Source organism: Nothobranchius furzeri, chromosome 11 (genome assembly GCF_043380555.1).
Source record: "Nothobranchius furzeri strain GRZ-AD chromosome 11, NfurGRZ-RIMD1, whole genome shotgun sequence".
Lineage (NCBI taxonomy): Eukaryota > Metazoa > Chordata > Actinopteri > Cyprinodontiformes > Nothobranchiidae > Nothobranchius > Nothobranchius furzeri.
In genome coordinates this window covers 35,327,235-35,344,742 of record NC_091751.1, presented here as the reverse complement: position 1 = coordinate 35,344,742, position 17,508 = coordinate 35,327,235, and the positions used below count along the sequence as shown (strand labels likewise).

Genomic DNA, 17,508 nt, shown 5'->3' with positions numbered 1-17,508 from the left:
AACAGAAACCTGCCAGATCCAGTGCCACGCACATCTGCTGCCCCCTGGTGGCGGATCTGCAGGTTATGTTAGTTTGATTTACATAACAGAAAACAATTACAGTTAAACAGGAACTATGTTTTACAGTTTATCTCCATTGGTTTGGCTCATTTCTTGAAACAGAAATTACATTCTCAAACTAAGATCATTTGGCAAAACACTCTTACAGTTTAGCACAACACTATAGCTCACCTGCAAAAGCTCATATCGCTTCCAAAACTGTTCACTCAGGCTTCAGTCGAAATTCCTTTCTCATTTAAACAGTCAGTGTCTCCAAAAGGGCAAAGATCTTTCTCAATAGCTTTGGCTCATTTCTTGACACAGATCGGACATTCTCATCATTCTTCGTGCTTTTGTCAAAATAAACCTGGATGGTTGATCACAACAACATGGTTTACCTGCAAAAGCTCATATCTCTCCAGTTCACCCACGTGTCAAAACTACATTTCTTTCTAATTTGAATAGTCAGTGCCCCCAAAATGCATCGTCCCTTTGGCATTGTGTGAGTACTGCCATACAAATGTTTAGATGTTTTGTCACTACGGCAGAGGACCAACGATATACAACCGAAAAGAATAGCCTCCAAGGTTTGACATCGCAGATTGCACTCACACTACCAAGGAAATTATAACCATTTTTTATTCACACGCAAAGAAAGTTTCATACATATGTAAAAAGAAAATGTACAGTACAGTAATACAGTAAATTGTATGAATACAAAATTTAAAAAGCAAGGACGTATTCAGTGGTCGCCGTACTCATTCTCCCGCTCTTGTCCACTGTCTTCACCCTCCTTATTATTTACACGCTGTTGTCCGTCTGGCCACAGATTCTCGTCCACATCACAGCGGATACTTTCTCTTGCGATGCAACGAGGGAAGAAACGGCGTGCATGCCGCAACCGTCCTCTGCATTGATCTCCTGTAATGTTGTCACACGCTGCGTCCACAGCATGGAGCAGAGACAGCTGATCCTGAGCATGATGCTCACACATTCTCCACCTCCAAGCAGAGAAAAACTCCTCTATCGGATTGAGGAAAGGAGAGTAAAGTGGGAGGAACTCCATGCCCATCCTTGTGTAAGGTTTAGGAAATCATCCACTTATCCCGAGTCAGGTCGCAAGGGCAGCTGCCTGAGCAGGGAGAACCAGACTTCCCTCTCCTCAGACATTTAGGCCAGCTCCTCCGGGGGAATCCTAAGGTGTTCCCTGGCCAGCTGAGAGACATAGTCCCTCCAGCGTGTCCTGGGTTTTCCTTTAGGTCTTCTCCTGGTTGGACGTGCGCGGAAAACGTCACCAGGGAGGCGTCCAGGGGGCATCCTAACTCGATGCCCGAGCCACCTCAACTGGCTTCTCTCGGTGTGGAGGAGCAGCGGATCTACTCGAGCCCCTCCCAGATGACTGAGCATCTAACTGAGGGAGAACGATGTGGAGAAAACTAATGTCAGCCGCTTGTATCTGCGATCTTGTTCTTTCGGTCACTACCCAAAGCTCATGGCCACAGGTGAAGGTAGGAACGTAGACCAACGATAAAACTCTTTACTCTTCATCCAAACCATCACTGATTTGATGTTTTAATGATTAAAGTAAAAGCAGATTTCTAATCTTTATTTCTGAATCAGTTTGCACAAGTTTCCGTTTCCTGTCTGCAGGATTTTACTAAAACCCAGAAGAAGATTTTGAGTCTGAGGTAAGAAACACAGGATCTGAAGAACCAGAACCCTCCCGGGTCGGTGATCCTGATTAAATCAGGCGTTGCTCATGAATTTATAATAATCCCAGAATCTGCTTTGGGTCAGTGAGGATCCACTTTGTGGAGTCTTTGATCAGAGGGAACGTAATGAGGACGCTGTCAGGATGTTCTGGTTGTTATTCAGGAGGAGGAGCCCACTGGACCCAGCTGTCATGTTAAACAGCAAACAGAACCAGAACCGGTCCGCAGATATTTCATCACTTCCTGTTAAGCTGATCTGATCACATCCATCCTGCCAAAGAACTTTAATGGAAAGTTTATGAAACTCGGAAGGGCTGAAAAATAAAAGTCTCTTGGTTTGGTCAGGAAGTGTAGGACTTTTGTTTAGAAAATATTCCCTAAAATGTTCTTCAGTCTTGTTTTATGATGCAAAAATTCTTTCAGCTGTTAGAAAATCTTTGTTTGATGGTTAAAATATCAGTAAAGTTTGAAAAAGTGAAAGTTTCACATCAGATGAGACAAAGAGGGATGAAATAGTAACGTATCCTAAAACGTCACTGATTATTCCACAGAAACCACGGTTTTTATTCAGATTAAAGTGGATCTGATGTTCAAGAGTCTCCCCCTGGTGGACCATTACAGTAATGCATGTGTTCCTTTTAAAATGAGTCTGCCTTCACACCAGCTGGGATTCACAGACTCTTCTAGTCTGAAAGATAAACAATAACTTTCTTTCCCCAAGGTCCCGTCTGTCTGCCTCCAGAAGAAGGAAGAACTCCAGTTCGAATCAGTTGCTAAACTCAAGAATGATTTAATAAATCAATATGAACTTCTTCTATGACGTATAATCTAGATAATCATTAAATAAAGATTTGTTTATTAGTATGTATAATAATTATAGTATAATGAAATGCTTCATTAATCTGTGCACACTGAATGGATGTTATATTATGTTGTCCATGTAACGTCACGAAATGGCCTGGTTTTGAGATCCCACAGGTCAAGATCTACAGCCAGGTCAACTTAACCTGGCTATGACACAACCTACAGTGTTTTCCCCTCACAGGAGCCTGGATGTCTACACGTAGTCCCTTTAAATCAGAGCCTGCTTCCTCACACCAGCTGGAATCAGAGCCCGAGAGATAATAAAGGATAAACAATAGCATTCTCTCTCCTCCAAGGTCCTTCACAGAGAAACTCTTTTAAATGAACTCCTTTATTCCCAGAAGAAAGAAGATTTTATAATTATATACAATGAAATATTCATTGATCTGTTTAATGATATATGCTCAGCATGCTTACTGGATGAGGTCATCACCATTTCCACACTCATACAAAAACAAAGTAAAGTTAAGTTAACGCATGACACATGGATAACCTTTTGCCCAGATTCAGAGTCTCTACATCAACGAGGGTGTGTCTCTGAGATGCTTAGTAATATCTTCAAACTTGTCAACCTGTGGTTGGTTAGTCAATCATAACATCAATCCATTAAAACTAGCCAGCTCTGGTTTTTCCCTCAGTTCGAACAGTTCAACAGTTCGAGGGTTCTAGAGAAAAGCTTCAGACCGGCCATCTGAGCGAAAGCCTCTTTAACCAGAAGGATTTTGACACGTTGTCAAAACCTTAAACCTTTTTCGCACCTGCAAAGCTGAGAACAACAAGATAGTACCTGCAGTACAAAGCTGACGCAAACTCCTTCAGAGTTATTTTTAAGACGCTCGGTTTCATCTATCGTTGTGACCTGGAGACATCCCAGGACTGATTTGGTCGCATCGAGGTTTTTCTATGAACCACGTGTAGCGGGGTCGTCGGCTCCTTGACATCTCGGATCCAAACAGGGGTCTCCAGAACGGGTGAGATAGAACACAGCGAGATAGCGTCTGTATGTGGTTTTGATAATAACATCTTTATAGCTTATTTGCAAGCCTAATTCTGTCCATCCAGAACTCAGATTTCTGAGGTACGGAGACTCTGAATACATTATATTCATACATAAGTTCCAGACACCATCCTTAGTTCACATCCACTCACAGTAGATAGTTTAACCAATTTGTCAAGTCTTAATTGTTTGTAAAATAAATTCTTAAATTTTATAAACCTGACTGTTTCTTGAATCAAACGAAGAGTGTACGATCCCTTAATGAATAAAAGAATCCTAGAATCTTCTGACTAAAACAATAAGACCAAGCAGGGATTAATAAAGTATTTTTGAATTGAATTGAATTTTAGTTAAATAGAGGATCACCACTTATTGGTCACAAGTAGTGTTAATAATATAAATAGCTCTTAAAGCAACTTACTTAACCAAACACACTATTTATTTAACATTACATCTACTAGAACCTGCCATGTGTTCACCGTGTTTTGACGACAAGGTTCCACACCTGCACTCACACATAACAAGTACGGCTAAGTTAAATCCTGACACATATAATATATTAACCCAGTCAGAGCATCCTGTATCAAGAAGGCGTGTTTCTGAGTTCTCTTGGTAAAACTTCTCCAAACTTGTCAGCTTCTGATTGGCTGTTCAAATCATAACAGATAAACCTTAATCTGAGAGATTCGACAGGTCTAGAGAATTGCTCAGACCGGCCATCTGAAGCAAAACCTCTTTAACCATCAAAGATTTTGACACGTCGTCAAAACCTTTTTGCACCTGCAAAGCTGATGAGCAAACAGTTCCTGCATAAACAAAGCTGATATCGTTAGACTCCTTAAGAGTCCGCCAGATGCAAGGTTCCATCCATCTGTTGTACCCGAGACATCTCTGGACTGAAGAGTCGGTACCTCGCTATTATACAGCCCTCCGGTGCTAGCGGTCAGCCGACCCCTGTGACTTTCAGATCCACCAAGAGGGTCTCTGAAACAAGTGAAGTAGACATGACAGATTGCGTCTGAATGTTCTTCTGATGATAACCACTTTATTGCTCAAAGCAAACCAAATTCTTTTCACCAGAACTCAGCTTATTTTGATAAGGAAGCTCTGAACTGACATCATTCACACATAGGTTCCTTCCTCACGTTTAGCTCCATCCAATCACAGTTAATGCTTAGTTAATTAGTCATGTTTTAAATTGTTTGTAAAATAAATTCTTACTTTTATAAACTTGACTCTTTCTTGAAGTAACACGAAGTGTGGTTGATCACTGAAAAAGCAAAGAACCTAGATCTTCTGAATTAAATCCTAGAATCTTCTGAATAATTACAATAAAGACGTTGCAGGTTAATATTTTATATTTATATAGAATATTACATCTTCCTGGTCAAAACAGATCATCAATTTGCCTCCACTACGTGTGTGTGTGTGTGTGTGTGTGTGTGTGTGTGTGTGTGTGTGTGTGTGTGTGTGTGTGTGTGTGTGTGTGTGTGTGTGTGTGTGTGTGTGTGTGTGTGTGTGTGTGTGAAGATGTTTGTTGTTCCATTTTCCACAGATGTTCAGAAACAGGGACATTCCCATCAGCCTCACCTGGAGCTAAAGCTAATATTGGTGCTGTGGGCAGTGAGACGGCTCAGAGAAGATCATGAAGAGCTTTGAGGGCCTCAACAGGTAAAATCCACAAATTCACATCTTCCCTTTCACTCCAGCAAGCATGTTTTATGAGTTAAAGTGTTTATCCACCTGAATTCATCACAATTCTTCCTGGTCGGGCAGTCAGATTTTCTCTTTTTTGCTGAAAATTGTTAAACTAAACAATATCTGAGAGAAAATTCATTTTTAATGAAAAAGGCAGCAATCTGCAGTGATATATCATCATCATCATCGTCATCATCATCATCACCGTCAGCCAACAGCAAAAGCAAAAACAGGAGAAACCAGTACAAACAGGTTCTCTGAGCTCTTCAGTGGTTTAAAGGCAGAGCGGCAAAGCTGCTGTTTGTGTTGAGGGTGGGCTCGTTCTCAGGTCTGCAGATGCATCCATCTGGGCTCAGCTGTTATCTCAAGTGTGTGGGAAGCTTTAACAGCTGATCCCATTTCATCTGAAAACCAAACAAACCTGAGCAGAAACAGAAGAGCTGCAGGAAAATGTTTCATTTGATCATTAATGCATGAATGGAGTTTGTTTCTGCTGATTTTAGTCAGATCCTCACTGGAGCGGATTATTATCATATTAATGTTCAAACGTAATAATCTGAATCATTTGTTCCTGACGTTTAAGAAGCCTTGAAATCAAACATCAGTTCTGCAGCCGATCCCGCTCTTCCTTTGTTCCGATCAGACGTGATCATCACGTGTTCCTGAAGCTCATCTCTGTCCTCATGCTGCTTCCGCGGTGCGTTCAGGTGCTCCATCTCTACTCTCAGTGGGAGCAGGATTGAGAGAATGCTCATCATCTAATGAATGATTCACTTGTGTTTGCCTGCGAAACATAGAAAAAAAGGATATGAAAGAAACAAATAAATGCACTTTTTGTTTAATAAAAATAATTTAACTTTTAGGTTTTAAATTCCAAATATGTAAATGTTATTTATGAGTAATTTATTTAATCATAAAACTTATTAATAAAGCTAAAATAATCCCATTTTCCCTGCAACCTTAGGAATTTCTATTTGTGTTTTACTAAAGATGGAAAACTAGTCAGTAGTTGTAGTCTGAAATGAAGAAGACAAAAGACAATAAATAAAATAACATGGCAGTCACTTTTACTATTGATGTAGCAGTAATAATAATAATAATAATAATAATAATAATAATAATAATAATAAATTAAAACATATTTTAAATATCACTCAATGGTGCAAAACACAAGTAGAGTCCACATTTATGGTTATTATAAAAGAAAAGTTGCATGCTAACATCTGGCTTCAGTTTTAGTACAAATTCCACAGATAAATAAAAGTAAAAGCAGTAAAATTCACAAGCTAAAAGAAAATCGGGTATTTATTTAGATGAATGAATGAACTTTATTAATCCCAGTTACTTATTAAGAAAGCAAATACACAAACAGAGTAATAGAATACAGGTGAAGACAGACAGTGGGCTAATTAGGATGAAGAATAAAAACTTGAAAACAAACTTAGAAAAAAGAAAACTGCAACAAAAAAGGACACAGATACACACATGCAACGGTATTAAACATACATGTAATTTTGTACCAACATGACTAACTGAAACATTTTGTAACTAACTTTTGCTGCCTCTTGGCTAGGACTCCCTTGATAATGAGGTTTTTAATCTCGATGAGACCTTAAATAAAGAATAATTAAATACATATATGCATACACATGCATACAAACTGTATGAAGAAAAACATTTTTATATTTGTTTTTTTGTAAACTCGAGGGATGTCCTTATCGTGGGGACAAACATTTTAAAGCCAGTCATATTTTTGGTCAGATCACATTCTTCCTCCTCTCATTCCAGTGTGATGAATTGGAAGCTCAGATTTCCGACAATCTCTGAAGGCGCCGCATAGCTAATTCATTTGCGGCGACAACGGGACAGAAGACGAGAGACTGAGCAGCACCGTGAGACCCTCAGACCCACCGGAGAGTGCACGACGAGTCCTTCACCATCACTGTAAGCCTGTCTATGCCTTTAGGAGCCCGTTTTAGTATGTTTTATGTCCGGTTTGAGACGCCGCTCTTACGCTCTGGTCGCTCCGCTCGGCGGCAGCGGAACCGCTCAGTTTCCGGGTTTTGTAGTCTTTGTGCACACGGCACCGGGCTTGGTGCAGAGCGCACAAAACGTGTTTCTGTTTACCTCTGGTGAAACACCGACACGCGTGGTCGCGATAAGCTGGTTTGGTTTTTACCTGGGGATTGAGGTGGAGGCTAGGCGGCAGCACGAGGCCCTAGCCCGGGCCGCAGCCACCTGGTCGGTGCCGTCTGTTAGCGTCCACCGACTGATGAAACTGCGATGTTCTGGTTGTTAGCAGCGAGGCTAACTCGGCTAATTTACCTTAGGAACCTTTAGGAAGGTGAGCAGCCGTGATGGCGTTTTTATTATTTATTATAATAAATATATACTCCAGGTGATATTGATCTGGTATTGATCCGTGAATAACGGAAACAGGCTTCGAAGCTCCGTTTGTAGAAGACTTCCGTCAAACTGATACGATACGAAAGTTTCAAATTAAAATGTTTTACTTAGTTTCAGCTGGCAGATGGTTACAAGATTCATTGATTACATTTATTTGAAACTGCTCTTTAATTCGGCTTAGCTTAACTAATCAGGATAATTATTTTCCCCCATGAATGTCCGCATTTTCCTTTTATGTCTGTTTATATACCTGTAAGGTGCTATGTAAATAAAGGTTGAGTTGAGAGAATAACCAGAGGAAACTTTAATCGGATTTACTGAATACGATTTGTTTTTCATACCAATTTTGTCTCATTAGAGAATTCCTCAGATAGCTGTCAGATTAGTTTTAGCTGCTGATGGTTTATATTACATCCGTTTTTACCTGTCCCAACAGCTGTTCTTTTGTTTGCAGACACAATATTTCTATAAAATGATGATCTAATACTATAAATCTGTCTGATTAACTAGTTAACTTTATTTTTTCTGCACAACTAAACATTTTTTCTGTGAAGTTTAAGTGTTAGTAAACCAAATGGGATGTTGAAGGATTCGTGATGTAAAATACAGGAGGTCATTTAGATAAAATGAAGAAAAAACGTGATATTTGGTTTGATTTAGCTGCTTCATTTCCCTTCTGATAACAGACACGGATAACTTAACTGAAGCAGAGATAATCTTTGTTTGCTCGACGGGTCACAATGTTCGTTTTGCTGCTGATCCTGAATTTGAGAATTTCTGCGTTTTGTCACACTAAACTGATTTTGATGCAAGTTGAATGACTTTCAGGAAACTTTTATTGTTAATAAGAGACACATGATAAATCATCACACAGGAAGGAATTGGTTCTGCCTTACAGAACAAATCCAGACTTTTAGTTCCTGTTTTCAGATTTTATCTGTGGAAATTTTCCTGTAGAATTAAATTGATTTTCCTGATCAGGAATTAAAGATGAGACAACAGAAAACTGATCTTAGAAAGGAAGCTGGTGTCACGTTTATTTTTTTGGCGATGCACCAGTTCTGGTTTCCAGATGCGTTCGCTGACCCTGAACTAAAATAACTGATGTGAGTTTCTGACCGGCTCATGTGTGAAACCTACTGATTCAGGCTGGTTTTTGTTGTTATGAAAATAATTCACTGTTTCCACATTTATTTAGTAACCTTTGACCCGGTTGTTGCTGCAGAAGAATGAAGCTAAGTGTTTGTTTTTATATTTGGCGTAAAACCCTTCAGCTAATGTGTTTCTACTGGTTTCCTCTCTCAGGGACGATGATTGAGAACATGACTGCAGCCGTTCTGGTTGTGATGCTTCTCTGTGCTGTTGGGGATGTTTGGGCTGGTTCTGACTGCAGCACAGAACCAGGCGGCGGGTCGTGTGTCCTGTCGGCTGCTGTTGATGTGCAGCGAGCCGAGCAGAGCCAGAGGCAACACCTGGAGGTTCTGTTCAACAGGTGAGCTCCCAGCAGCCCCTCCTGCTGGTTAAACTGGGCCCAAAACGCTGAGTCAGGGAAAAAAAAACAGATCTTTTTGTGTTTGGAAGGTTTAGAGACACTTAAACATTTTTAAGATCTGTAACATATTTTTTAATCTTGTTTGTTTAATTCTGCTAAAAGTTTTTGTTATTGAGAAAAATCTTCATGTTTGACTGAATTGATCTCAGATACGGAGAAAACGGAACCATCTCTCTGCTGGGGTTGAAGCGTCTGCTGCAGAACGTGGGCCTCGACCGGATCAGAGCCGTTATGGTGAAACACCGTGAGCAAGCAAGCCACCACCACCATCACCACCACCATCATCACCACCATAACAACCATCCTCATCACCATGGCAACAGCACTGACCTGCATGTTCAGGTCATCAAGTCAACAAAGAGTCCTGAAAATGAAAACTCTGCTGCGGGGATCCGAACCGAGAACCTGGACGTTCAGGTCTCTCTGCACGGCGCCAAACCCTCCGTGGCGTCTGCTCAGGTTGTCGGAACCACAGAGGAGTACGGAACCCAGCTGGTGGTGAAGCCAGAGGGCAGAAGGTCTGCTCGACTGAGTCGCTCATCCGAGGAAACCGTGACTATTACTGATGCTGCTACGGAGAGTCTGACGGCTGCAGTCAGCCGAGACGACCACGATGAGGCAGATGATCAAGATCACCTCCAGAACCGCAGCCTGAACCGGATTGAGGTAGGACCCCACGGAACCAAAAACAGACTAAACTCTGCTGGAAATAACCACAGAATCCTACCTAAATGACCGTGTACGACAGGCAAAACATGTATTAAATATCAGCACTGATCTACTGTCATGGTGTTTCAGAGTTTATTGTTTTAATGGTGGTAAACGGCTCAGTAACTGGTCCTACTGGAGTTTAATGGTAGCTTCTCTGATCTCTGTTTCTCCAAACTGAGGTTGATGATAAAATATTAGATTAAAAGTTTTCCTCAGAAACTCTGTGCTGTTTGAGAAACAATATTAAAACAAAACTTTGACAGGTTTTAGTTTTTTTTCACCTACAGCAGCAGGATTGGGCCCAGACGGGTCCGATTAGATCCTCAGAGTTCTGGTTCCACATGGTTCGACCTGGAGGAGCGACCAGGTGGAGGTGCAGTATGGAATATCAGATCAGACCTGTAAACTGGAGACACAGCAGCAGTCTCAAACCGTAGCTCCATGTTTAAAACCAAAACTTACAGTTCAGACGTAGTTTAACTTCAGATGTGTAGAAAAAGGAATATTCAGGCTGTTTTCTCCTCTCTGACTGTTTTAAACAAACCGACCCAAAGCTCTGACCCAGAATCCTCTCTGGTTTTTCAGTTCTTTAACCTGAACGATGTTTGTGTTTTCCATGCAGTGCCTGAACGCCTCCAGCCTCCTCGCCTCACACGGGATGTCTCAGGAAGTGGGCGTCGCCCTCAGAGACTTCAGCTACCTCTGCCCTGCCCTCCTGAACCAAATTGACAGGGGGGCGTGCATCGTGCACGGAGACTCCTCCTCCCGACTCCAGGAGAGCAGTAGGAACGTCGGAAAGCGACTAGGAGCTGACTCGGGTAAATCGGCACGAGGGAAGATAAACGTGGCTGAAGTTAAACTTGTTGAGATCTTCGGTGTGTTTTTAAAGAGATGATTGACCAGAAACGAGACGTGAACCCAAAACAAACACACCTTCAACAGGGGAGCCGGGTGTGGGAAGAATCAGTACCAGGTCCGTCCGAGACCTGGACAATAATTCTCCCAGGTGGTTTATTGGTTATCCTTGACTGGGCTGATTATGGGTTAATCTGGATTAACAAATTATTACTGACCACGTCCTCCTGCAGCTTTTAGACTCCAGATGCTCATTTCCTTAAGTTAAGCTAGTTTTCCACGAGCATCATCCTGAAACAGCTCAGTACAGCGTGGTTTGAGTCAGCCCAAAATAAAGTGTAGAGCCCGCTGAGCTAACGTCACTGGAGATGCCTCGCTGTGTGTGCCTAATTTTCACGGAGTTTTCTGCCTCGCTGAGGTAATAGTCAAACCGGCTTGATACTTTCCGCCTAACGAGGGCTAAAACTTGCCTTGCGCACACTACGTGAGCTGCCGGCTGAGAGAAATACTCTAGTGGCCAATCAAAGCGCGTTCTCTGCTCACATGACCCCAAGATGTGTTCAGATGCAGCCTGCTGCCCTGTCTGCGTGTCAGAAAAATAAACAAACGGTACCTTGCGGATCGGTGGGCCCACTGTTTCCACCACCCTCTTGAAGGATTCAGGATCCAGGCGGCGGTGCTGTCAGAAGGATTCTGGGTCTTGAAGGCGCATCTCTGAGTAGATTGGCTTAAAATCCTTGCATGAATGACCCTTCTTTGCCACCGTACCCATACTCTCCTAACCCTTAAATGACGGTGGCGCCTCAACAACAAAACAAGTAGAAGCATTTCCTCCATTTCCAGCTTGTTGTTTGTTTTGTTTTGTTTATTTTCCGACATGCAGACACGGGGCTGCCATCGTGGAATCATGTGAGCGGAGAACGCGCTTTGTTTGGCCACTAGAGTACTTCAGCTCAGCCGACAGCTCACGAAGGACACACACGGCAAGTTTCTGTCTCCTGTGAGGCCAAAATTTCAAACCGCTTGATTTTCACCTCAGCGCCTCGTGAGGCAGAAATTTGAAAATTAGGCACACACAGCAAAGTATCTGCTGAGCAACGGCATGAACGACTGTTAGCGCAGCAGTTTGCTCTCGTGTGGGGAAGGCTTTCCGTAATCCGTACGCTCCACAGAAACTAAACTTGGCTGAAAAACGGTGGTGTTGCTGGACATTTTGCTCAGACTCTGAACCAGGAAATGGCTGCAGGCAGTGAAACAGGAGGCAGAAAACTCCGGAGCAACCAGTAACTCTGCCTCCTAGCCAATCAGTGGCCAGAGTCACTATGCTGACCCGACTCAGCCGTGCCAGGTACCTCAATGGCGCAGGGACTAAAGTAGGGGAGAAAGTAGAGGGAAAATACTGACCCGTGCCCTCGGAAACGGTGGTCGGGCCGAGTTACTGAATAGTGTTCCTGGAAAACCACCTTTAGCTCCAGAGCCTTCACGGCCATGAAGCACGCAATGAGTTAAGGCTCGGTTACCATGGTGATTCTGCTGTTAAAAGAGCCGCTTCCTCTCACTTACTAAAACCAGACATCTCGTCCCTCTGTCATCCTGGATCAGTTTGAACAAAGTTCAGGTCGAAGCTCTGCCTTCATCTTCCGAGCCAATCAGCACACAGCATGGAGCTGACCGGATGTTTTATTTAACCTCTTCTTTACCTCTAGAACATAAACACCATGAACATGCTCACGGTCACCATGGCGACCGAAACCACTCAGTCAACAGCCTCAGCGAGCTCGGTGATGGCGGCGGTGAGAACAGCAGGAACATCTCGACAGGTGAGACCCGCCCAAGTGGAGTTCTGCTGATGTCTCCGTTCCACAGATTCAAACTCATCTCAGTTATGTTTTTCTGTAGAAAACAGCTTTCATTTAAAATGGACTTTATCAGCATTTATTTATATTTTAAACCAACAACCACAATAAAAACATGCTGCTTTCATTTAGATTAAGTTTTAAACCGATTAAAACCAGACGTGAAGCAGCTGATGATTCTGTAAACGAACCAAAACCAGACACTAACAGCTGATCCTGACTGATTTCTGACCGGCAGCGTGGCTCGGCGGCTTCCTCTCCATCACCATCATCAGCCTCCTCTCGCTGCTCGGCGTCATCCTCATCCCCCTCATGAACAGGGTCTTCTTCAAGTTCCTCCTCAGCTTCCTGGTGGCGCTGGCCGTGGGCACGCTGAGCGGCGATGCCTTCCTGCACCTCATCCCCCACGTTAGTCCACCTTTACTCAAACCAGACCTTTAGGTTCCACCGTCACCTCAACCGAACTTTCTCCCATCAGTCTCAGGGAAGCCACCACCATCATCACCCCGAGGGCTTTGAGATGAGCGTAGAGGAGCCTCATCTTCACGATGAAGGAGAGGAGAACATGGACGCCGTGTGGAAGGGCCTGACCGCTCTGAGCGGTGTTTACTTCATGTTCCTCATCGAACACTTCCTGACACTCGGGAAAATGTACAAAGACAAGAAGCAGAAGGTCAGAGGGTCACCTGGTGTTTGTGTCGGTAAAACAGATTAAACCGGTGTGATGAAGAGTCTGAAATTATGCGTAGAAAGAATGTAGGAGAACCCGGGCTCTGGTTGCCACGGAAACAGGAAGTTATTAATTATCTCCGTCATGCTCACAGGTCCACAAGAAGTGGGACCAGAATGATAAACAAGAACCAGGGAAGCAGCCCGCTCTAGAGGACCTGAAGCCGATGGAAGGTGAGGAGACACGACACAGACATGTGGGGCTGCGTGATGTCACAGCACAGTGCATTCTGGGTACTTGGGCCTGAGAGGCTGCAGCAGTGAGGAGCAGTGTGCCGCAGATATGGCAAGCTGTTATGTCACATATAACACACTTTAAATTTCCAGTAGAAGCATCACAACATAGTTCTGTGATATCAAGCCCCGCTTTCCCAGAATGCACTGTGGCTCGTCATTCAACACGAGCCGCTTTTATTGTGAAAGGTGTAAGTAGTGGGTGAAGCTGATTTTTGGATCAGTAATAATCAGGTTCTCCAGTAGCTTCAGTTGTTTTGTCATCACACGCATCCTGTGCCTTTCAAAATAAAAGCATGTAATCAAAGTCAAATGCAAAACGACCTCAAACATAAATTTTTATCTTGCTTTTGTTTTGTCAGTGATCCCGTTATTTTTCTGTTTGCAGATGTGGAGACCAATGGCACCAGCACATTTGGCGACAACTCGAGCAGCGTGGCAGAGGAGGAGCAGGTGATGTTGGCACCGCAGGTCTCCATCGTTTCGCCGCAAGATTATGGGCGGCCTTCCAGCGCCGACGCCTACACAGCGGAGGATTGTGAGAACAAGTGCCACTCCCATTTTCATGACACAGTGGGCCAGGCCGACAGCATGCACCACCACCACCACGACTACCACCACATCCTGCACCACCACCACTCCCAGAACCACCACCCCCACAGCCACTCCCACTCCTACTCCGAGCAGCATTTCCAGCAGGCGGGCGTGGCCACACTCGCCTGGATGGTCATCATGGGAGACGGGCTGCACAACTTCAGCGACGGCCTGGCCATCGGTAAGGTGCTGCTGCGGATCGGGTGGAACTACTACCCAAGTGTCTTTAGGTTAATACGTGGTGTCTTTGCAGGGGCCGCCTTCACAGAGGGACTGTCCAGCGGCCTCAGCACGTCTGTGGCGGTCTTCTGTCACGAACTGCCTCACGAGTTGGGTAAGACTTCCTGGTTTCAGTATAATGAGACGTCACGCCTCTGGTTCCTGAGAACAATAAATGAAGCATTCCTTCTGCTGCCGCTGGGCTCATGGATATCAGACATCTGGGCTCAGCTTGTTCTCTGGAACATTTCATCTGCATCAGAATCAGAAGGTTTTATTGCAATATGTGCGAGAATTCACAAGATTCGGAAGCTGCTGCGGTACTTGGTGCAAAAGCAGATAAAAATAAGAGATAAGCAAATGTAGGAAGTAATATTATAATCATGATAAAATAATTAATATAAAGTGGCAATAATTAGAGAAACGGCTTCTGTGTAGGCACTGATCAGAGCGGATCATTTCAGGTGTAAACACAACACAGGTCATGTGACTGGAACCAAGCAGCTGGGGTGGGCGTCCCTAGGGTTGTCACTCATGAGTCCAAAAGCAGAGGGGAAGAAACTATTCTTGTCGGGAGAGGTTTTGGTCTGACTGGATCTGAGCCTCCTGCCAGATGGGTGAGAGTCAAAAGACCGTGTCCAGGGTGAGACGAGTCACGCCTCAATGACCTGGAGGTGTACAGGTCCTGTATGGAGGAGAGTTAGCAGCCATTGACCTTCTCTGCAGAGCGTACAACACGCTGCAGCTTCTTCCTGTCCCTGGTGGTAGTTCCAGCGTACCACACGGTGATGTGTAGCACCACACCTCATCAGCTCTTATCAGATAAACAAGAGGAAAATAAACTCCATAAAACAAAAGAACTATGGAAAAAAATAACCAAAGAGAACAAACGGATGGAACTGGATGGAATCTGCTGCGTTTGTTTCCTCCCAGGTGACTTTGCGGTGCTGCTGAAGGCGGGAATGACGGTGCGCCAGGCCATCCTTTACAACGTGCTGTCGGCCATGATGGCCTACCTCGGCATGGTGACTGGCATTGTGATTGGACACTACGCTGAAAACATCTGCATGTGGATCTTCGCCCTCACAGCTGGACTCTTCATGTATGTGGCGCTCGTGGACATGGTGAGTGTGGTTCTGTCTGTAGCCACTAGGGGGCAGCCTCCTGCAGGTTCCAACCTATATGTATGTCGATGGTTCCAACACAAGCAGACAGAACCTGGTCCTTCAGCATCTTTATGCTCCAGTTTTAAATATTGCGTTAAAGGTATCTGCATAGTTATTGAGACTCAGAACTAAACCAGAGCAAAGACCTAGAATACCCACAATGCCTTGTGTAAACTATTCTTCCAGCTCATAAAACTAACTGGATCTGAACACAACCTATCAATAATTACCCCAAATCCCTAGAAGCTCAGGGTGAGAAAAACAGTAATACATCTCAGATGTTTTTAGGTCATGTGTATTTTTGAGACTCTTATTGTGAAAGACTGAAGGAAATTTTTCCTGTTCCTTTGATTTTCCCAGATCTTCAGCCACAATAATAATAAAATCCTAACAGAATGGTTCTGAACCGCTGTCCCTGAGTGACTGACATCCTTCCTTCAGCACGTTTCAGGTGTTATTTCTCACCTTCAGGTACCGGAGATGCTGCACAACGACGCCGGCGACCACGGCTTCAGCCACTGGGGCTTCTTCTTCCTGCAGAACGCCGGCATCCTGCTGGGCTTCTGCATCATGCTGCTAATCGCTCTCTTTGAGCACAAAATCCAGCTGGACCTGGAATTCTGATTGGCTCCTAGCTCCGTGCATTCCAGCGCCTGCGGCTGATGTTCGTATTTGTTGTTGACGACTCCTTTCAACTGGTTTTAGTTTACATTTTCATATCGTTGGAACAAAGAGGTGAGCAGGACCTCGCTGCTTGTGGGGTTCAGACGCTGCTGCTTCAGCTGAACTTTGGTGTTCCTCAGAAGGTCGTTCAGGTTGGTTTTAAGCTGGACCCTTTACCCCAGACGATGGCTCCTGGATCACTTCTGTTGGCTTCTCATCCTCCTGACTAGGTGTGCTTAGCCACATCTGCTTTTAGTTTCTTCTGCATTATGTCGTTTTGACCATCATTCAGGCGCATCTCTGCATCTGAAGGTTTATTTTTAACAGAGTGATGTTTTTATTCCTGTTCCGGTTAGACCTTACCTCCGCATGCCTGATGAATGATCAGAGATGAGTCGGCAGCTGCTGATAATCACACTAACAGTTAAAGACTCATATCCTCATTTCTGTGGCATATTTAGCTTATTTGAGCGTGTTCCAGAAAATAATCCAGCTGTAAAGAACTTTTTTTTGGGTCAAAACTCTAAACAAGAGGGAACAAAAGTATTTTCTGCTCATTTTCACCCAATTCAAGGAAGCAGAAGCTTCTCATGTTGGTAAAAGAATGAAATCCTGTTGAGTGTGAACGAATCCCGGTCTGCTCCATGCCCTACGGACTGGCTTCAGTGGGTTTGGTTCTGACGGCTTTAATGGTTCTGTTTGTTTAGATGTAAGCTGGCAGCTCAAGTTTAAACCTGTCAAAGATCTGTTTCTGTTACATTTGTTTTGGTCAGACTCTGGGACTGGCAGGATCCTGGGTTGGTTCTGATCTGAAGGTCAAACGTGTTTCCTCACCACATGACGCTCACCTGTGACATGTACAGTATTTTCTGTGTAAATACATTCCTCCTCCTGTAAATGTGTTAGAGACGTTGATTCTACGTTCTGTCAACACAAACCTCTGGAAATGTGTGAAAATGTGATTAAAGGTGGAAGAGAATGAGTTAAATGTGTGTCTAGTTGGTTTTATGCTCATGTCCATGTCTCTGGGCTGTCCTCCAGCATCCCAGAAGTCCGGTTTCATCCAGCTCGATATGTAACTCCTGAGAAAAAGCTTCAGCTCCAATTCAGGTGTGGGTCATCACGGTCCTGGAAGTCTGCTATCCAGCATGTTTTAGTTGTTTTCTGCTACAACACCTCTCATTCAATCGCCTGTTCAACAGCTCATCACGCA

At 43.9% G+C, this 17,508-nt stretch overlaps 1 protein-coding gene and 1 long non-coding RNA gene across 4 annotated transcripts; one reads left to right on the top strand and one right to left on the bottom strand.

Annotated features, from left to right (window-relative positions):
- Positions 1–5,217: 5,217 nt before the first annotated feature.
- Positions 5,218–17,283, top strand: slc39a6 (solute carrier family 39 member 6). 3 transcript variants are annotated; one of them, XM_070541515.1, is made up of 13 exons: positions 5,218–5,283; positions 7,099–7,254; positions 9,022–9,208; positions 9,418–9,934; positions 10,602–10,797; positions 12,541–12,654; positions 12,929–13,098; positions 13,169–13,363; positions 13,515–13,593; positions 14,042–14,428; positions 14,501–14,581; positions 15,400–15,590; positions 16,104–17,283. In XM_070541515.1, exons 3-13 carry the CDS (start codon positions 9,027–9,029, stop codon positions 16,254–16,256), a joined length of 2,265 nt encoding a protein of 754 aa, XP_070397616.1. In that variant the 5' UTR covers positions 5,218–5,283; positions 7,099–7,254; positions 9,022–9,026; the 3' UTR covers positions 16,257–17,283. The 3 variants fall into 3 exon arrangements, with proteins under 3 accessions (XP_070397616.1, XP_015811948.1, XP_015811947.1); XM_015956462.3 differs by lacking the exon at positions 5,218–5,283 and having other exon boundaries at positions 7,053–7,254; XM_015956461.3 differs by lacking the exons at positions 5,218–5,283; positions 7,099–7,254 and adding an exon at positions 7,424–7,654.
- LOC139061685 (uncharacterized) lies at positions 5,435–7,348 on the bottom strand. The gene is made up of 2 exons (XR_011515459.1): positions 7,222–7,348; positions 5,435–6,094 (listed from the first exon to the last, which is right to left on the bottom strand). It is a non-coding gene; the product is annotated as an uncharacterized lncRNA (long non-coding RNA).
- Positions 17,284–17,508: the final 225 nt, after the last annotated feature.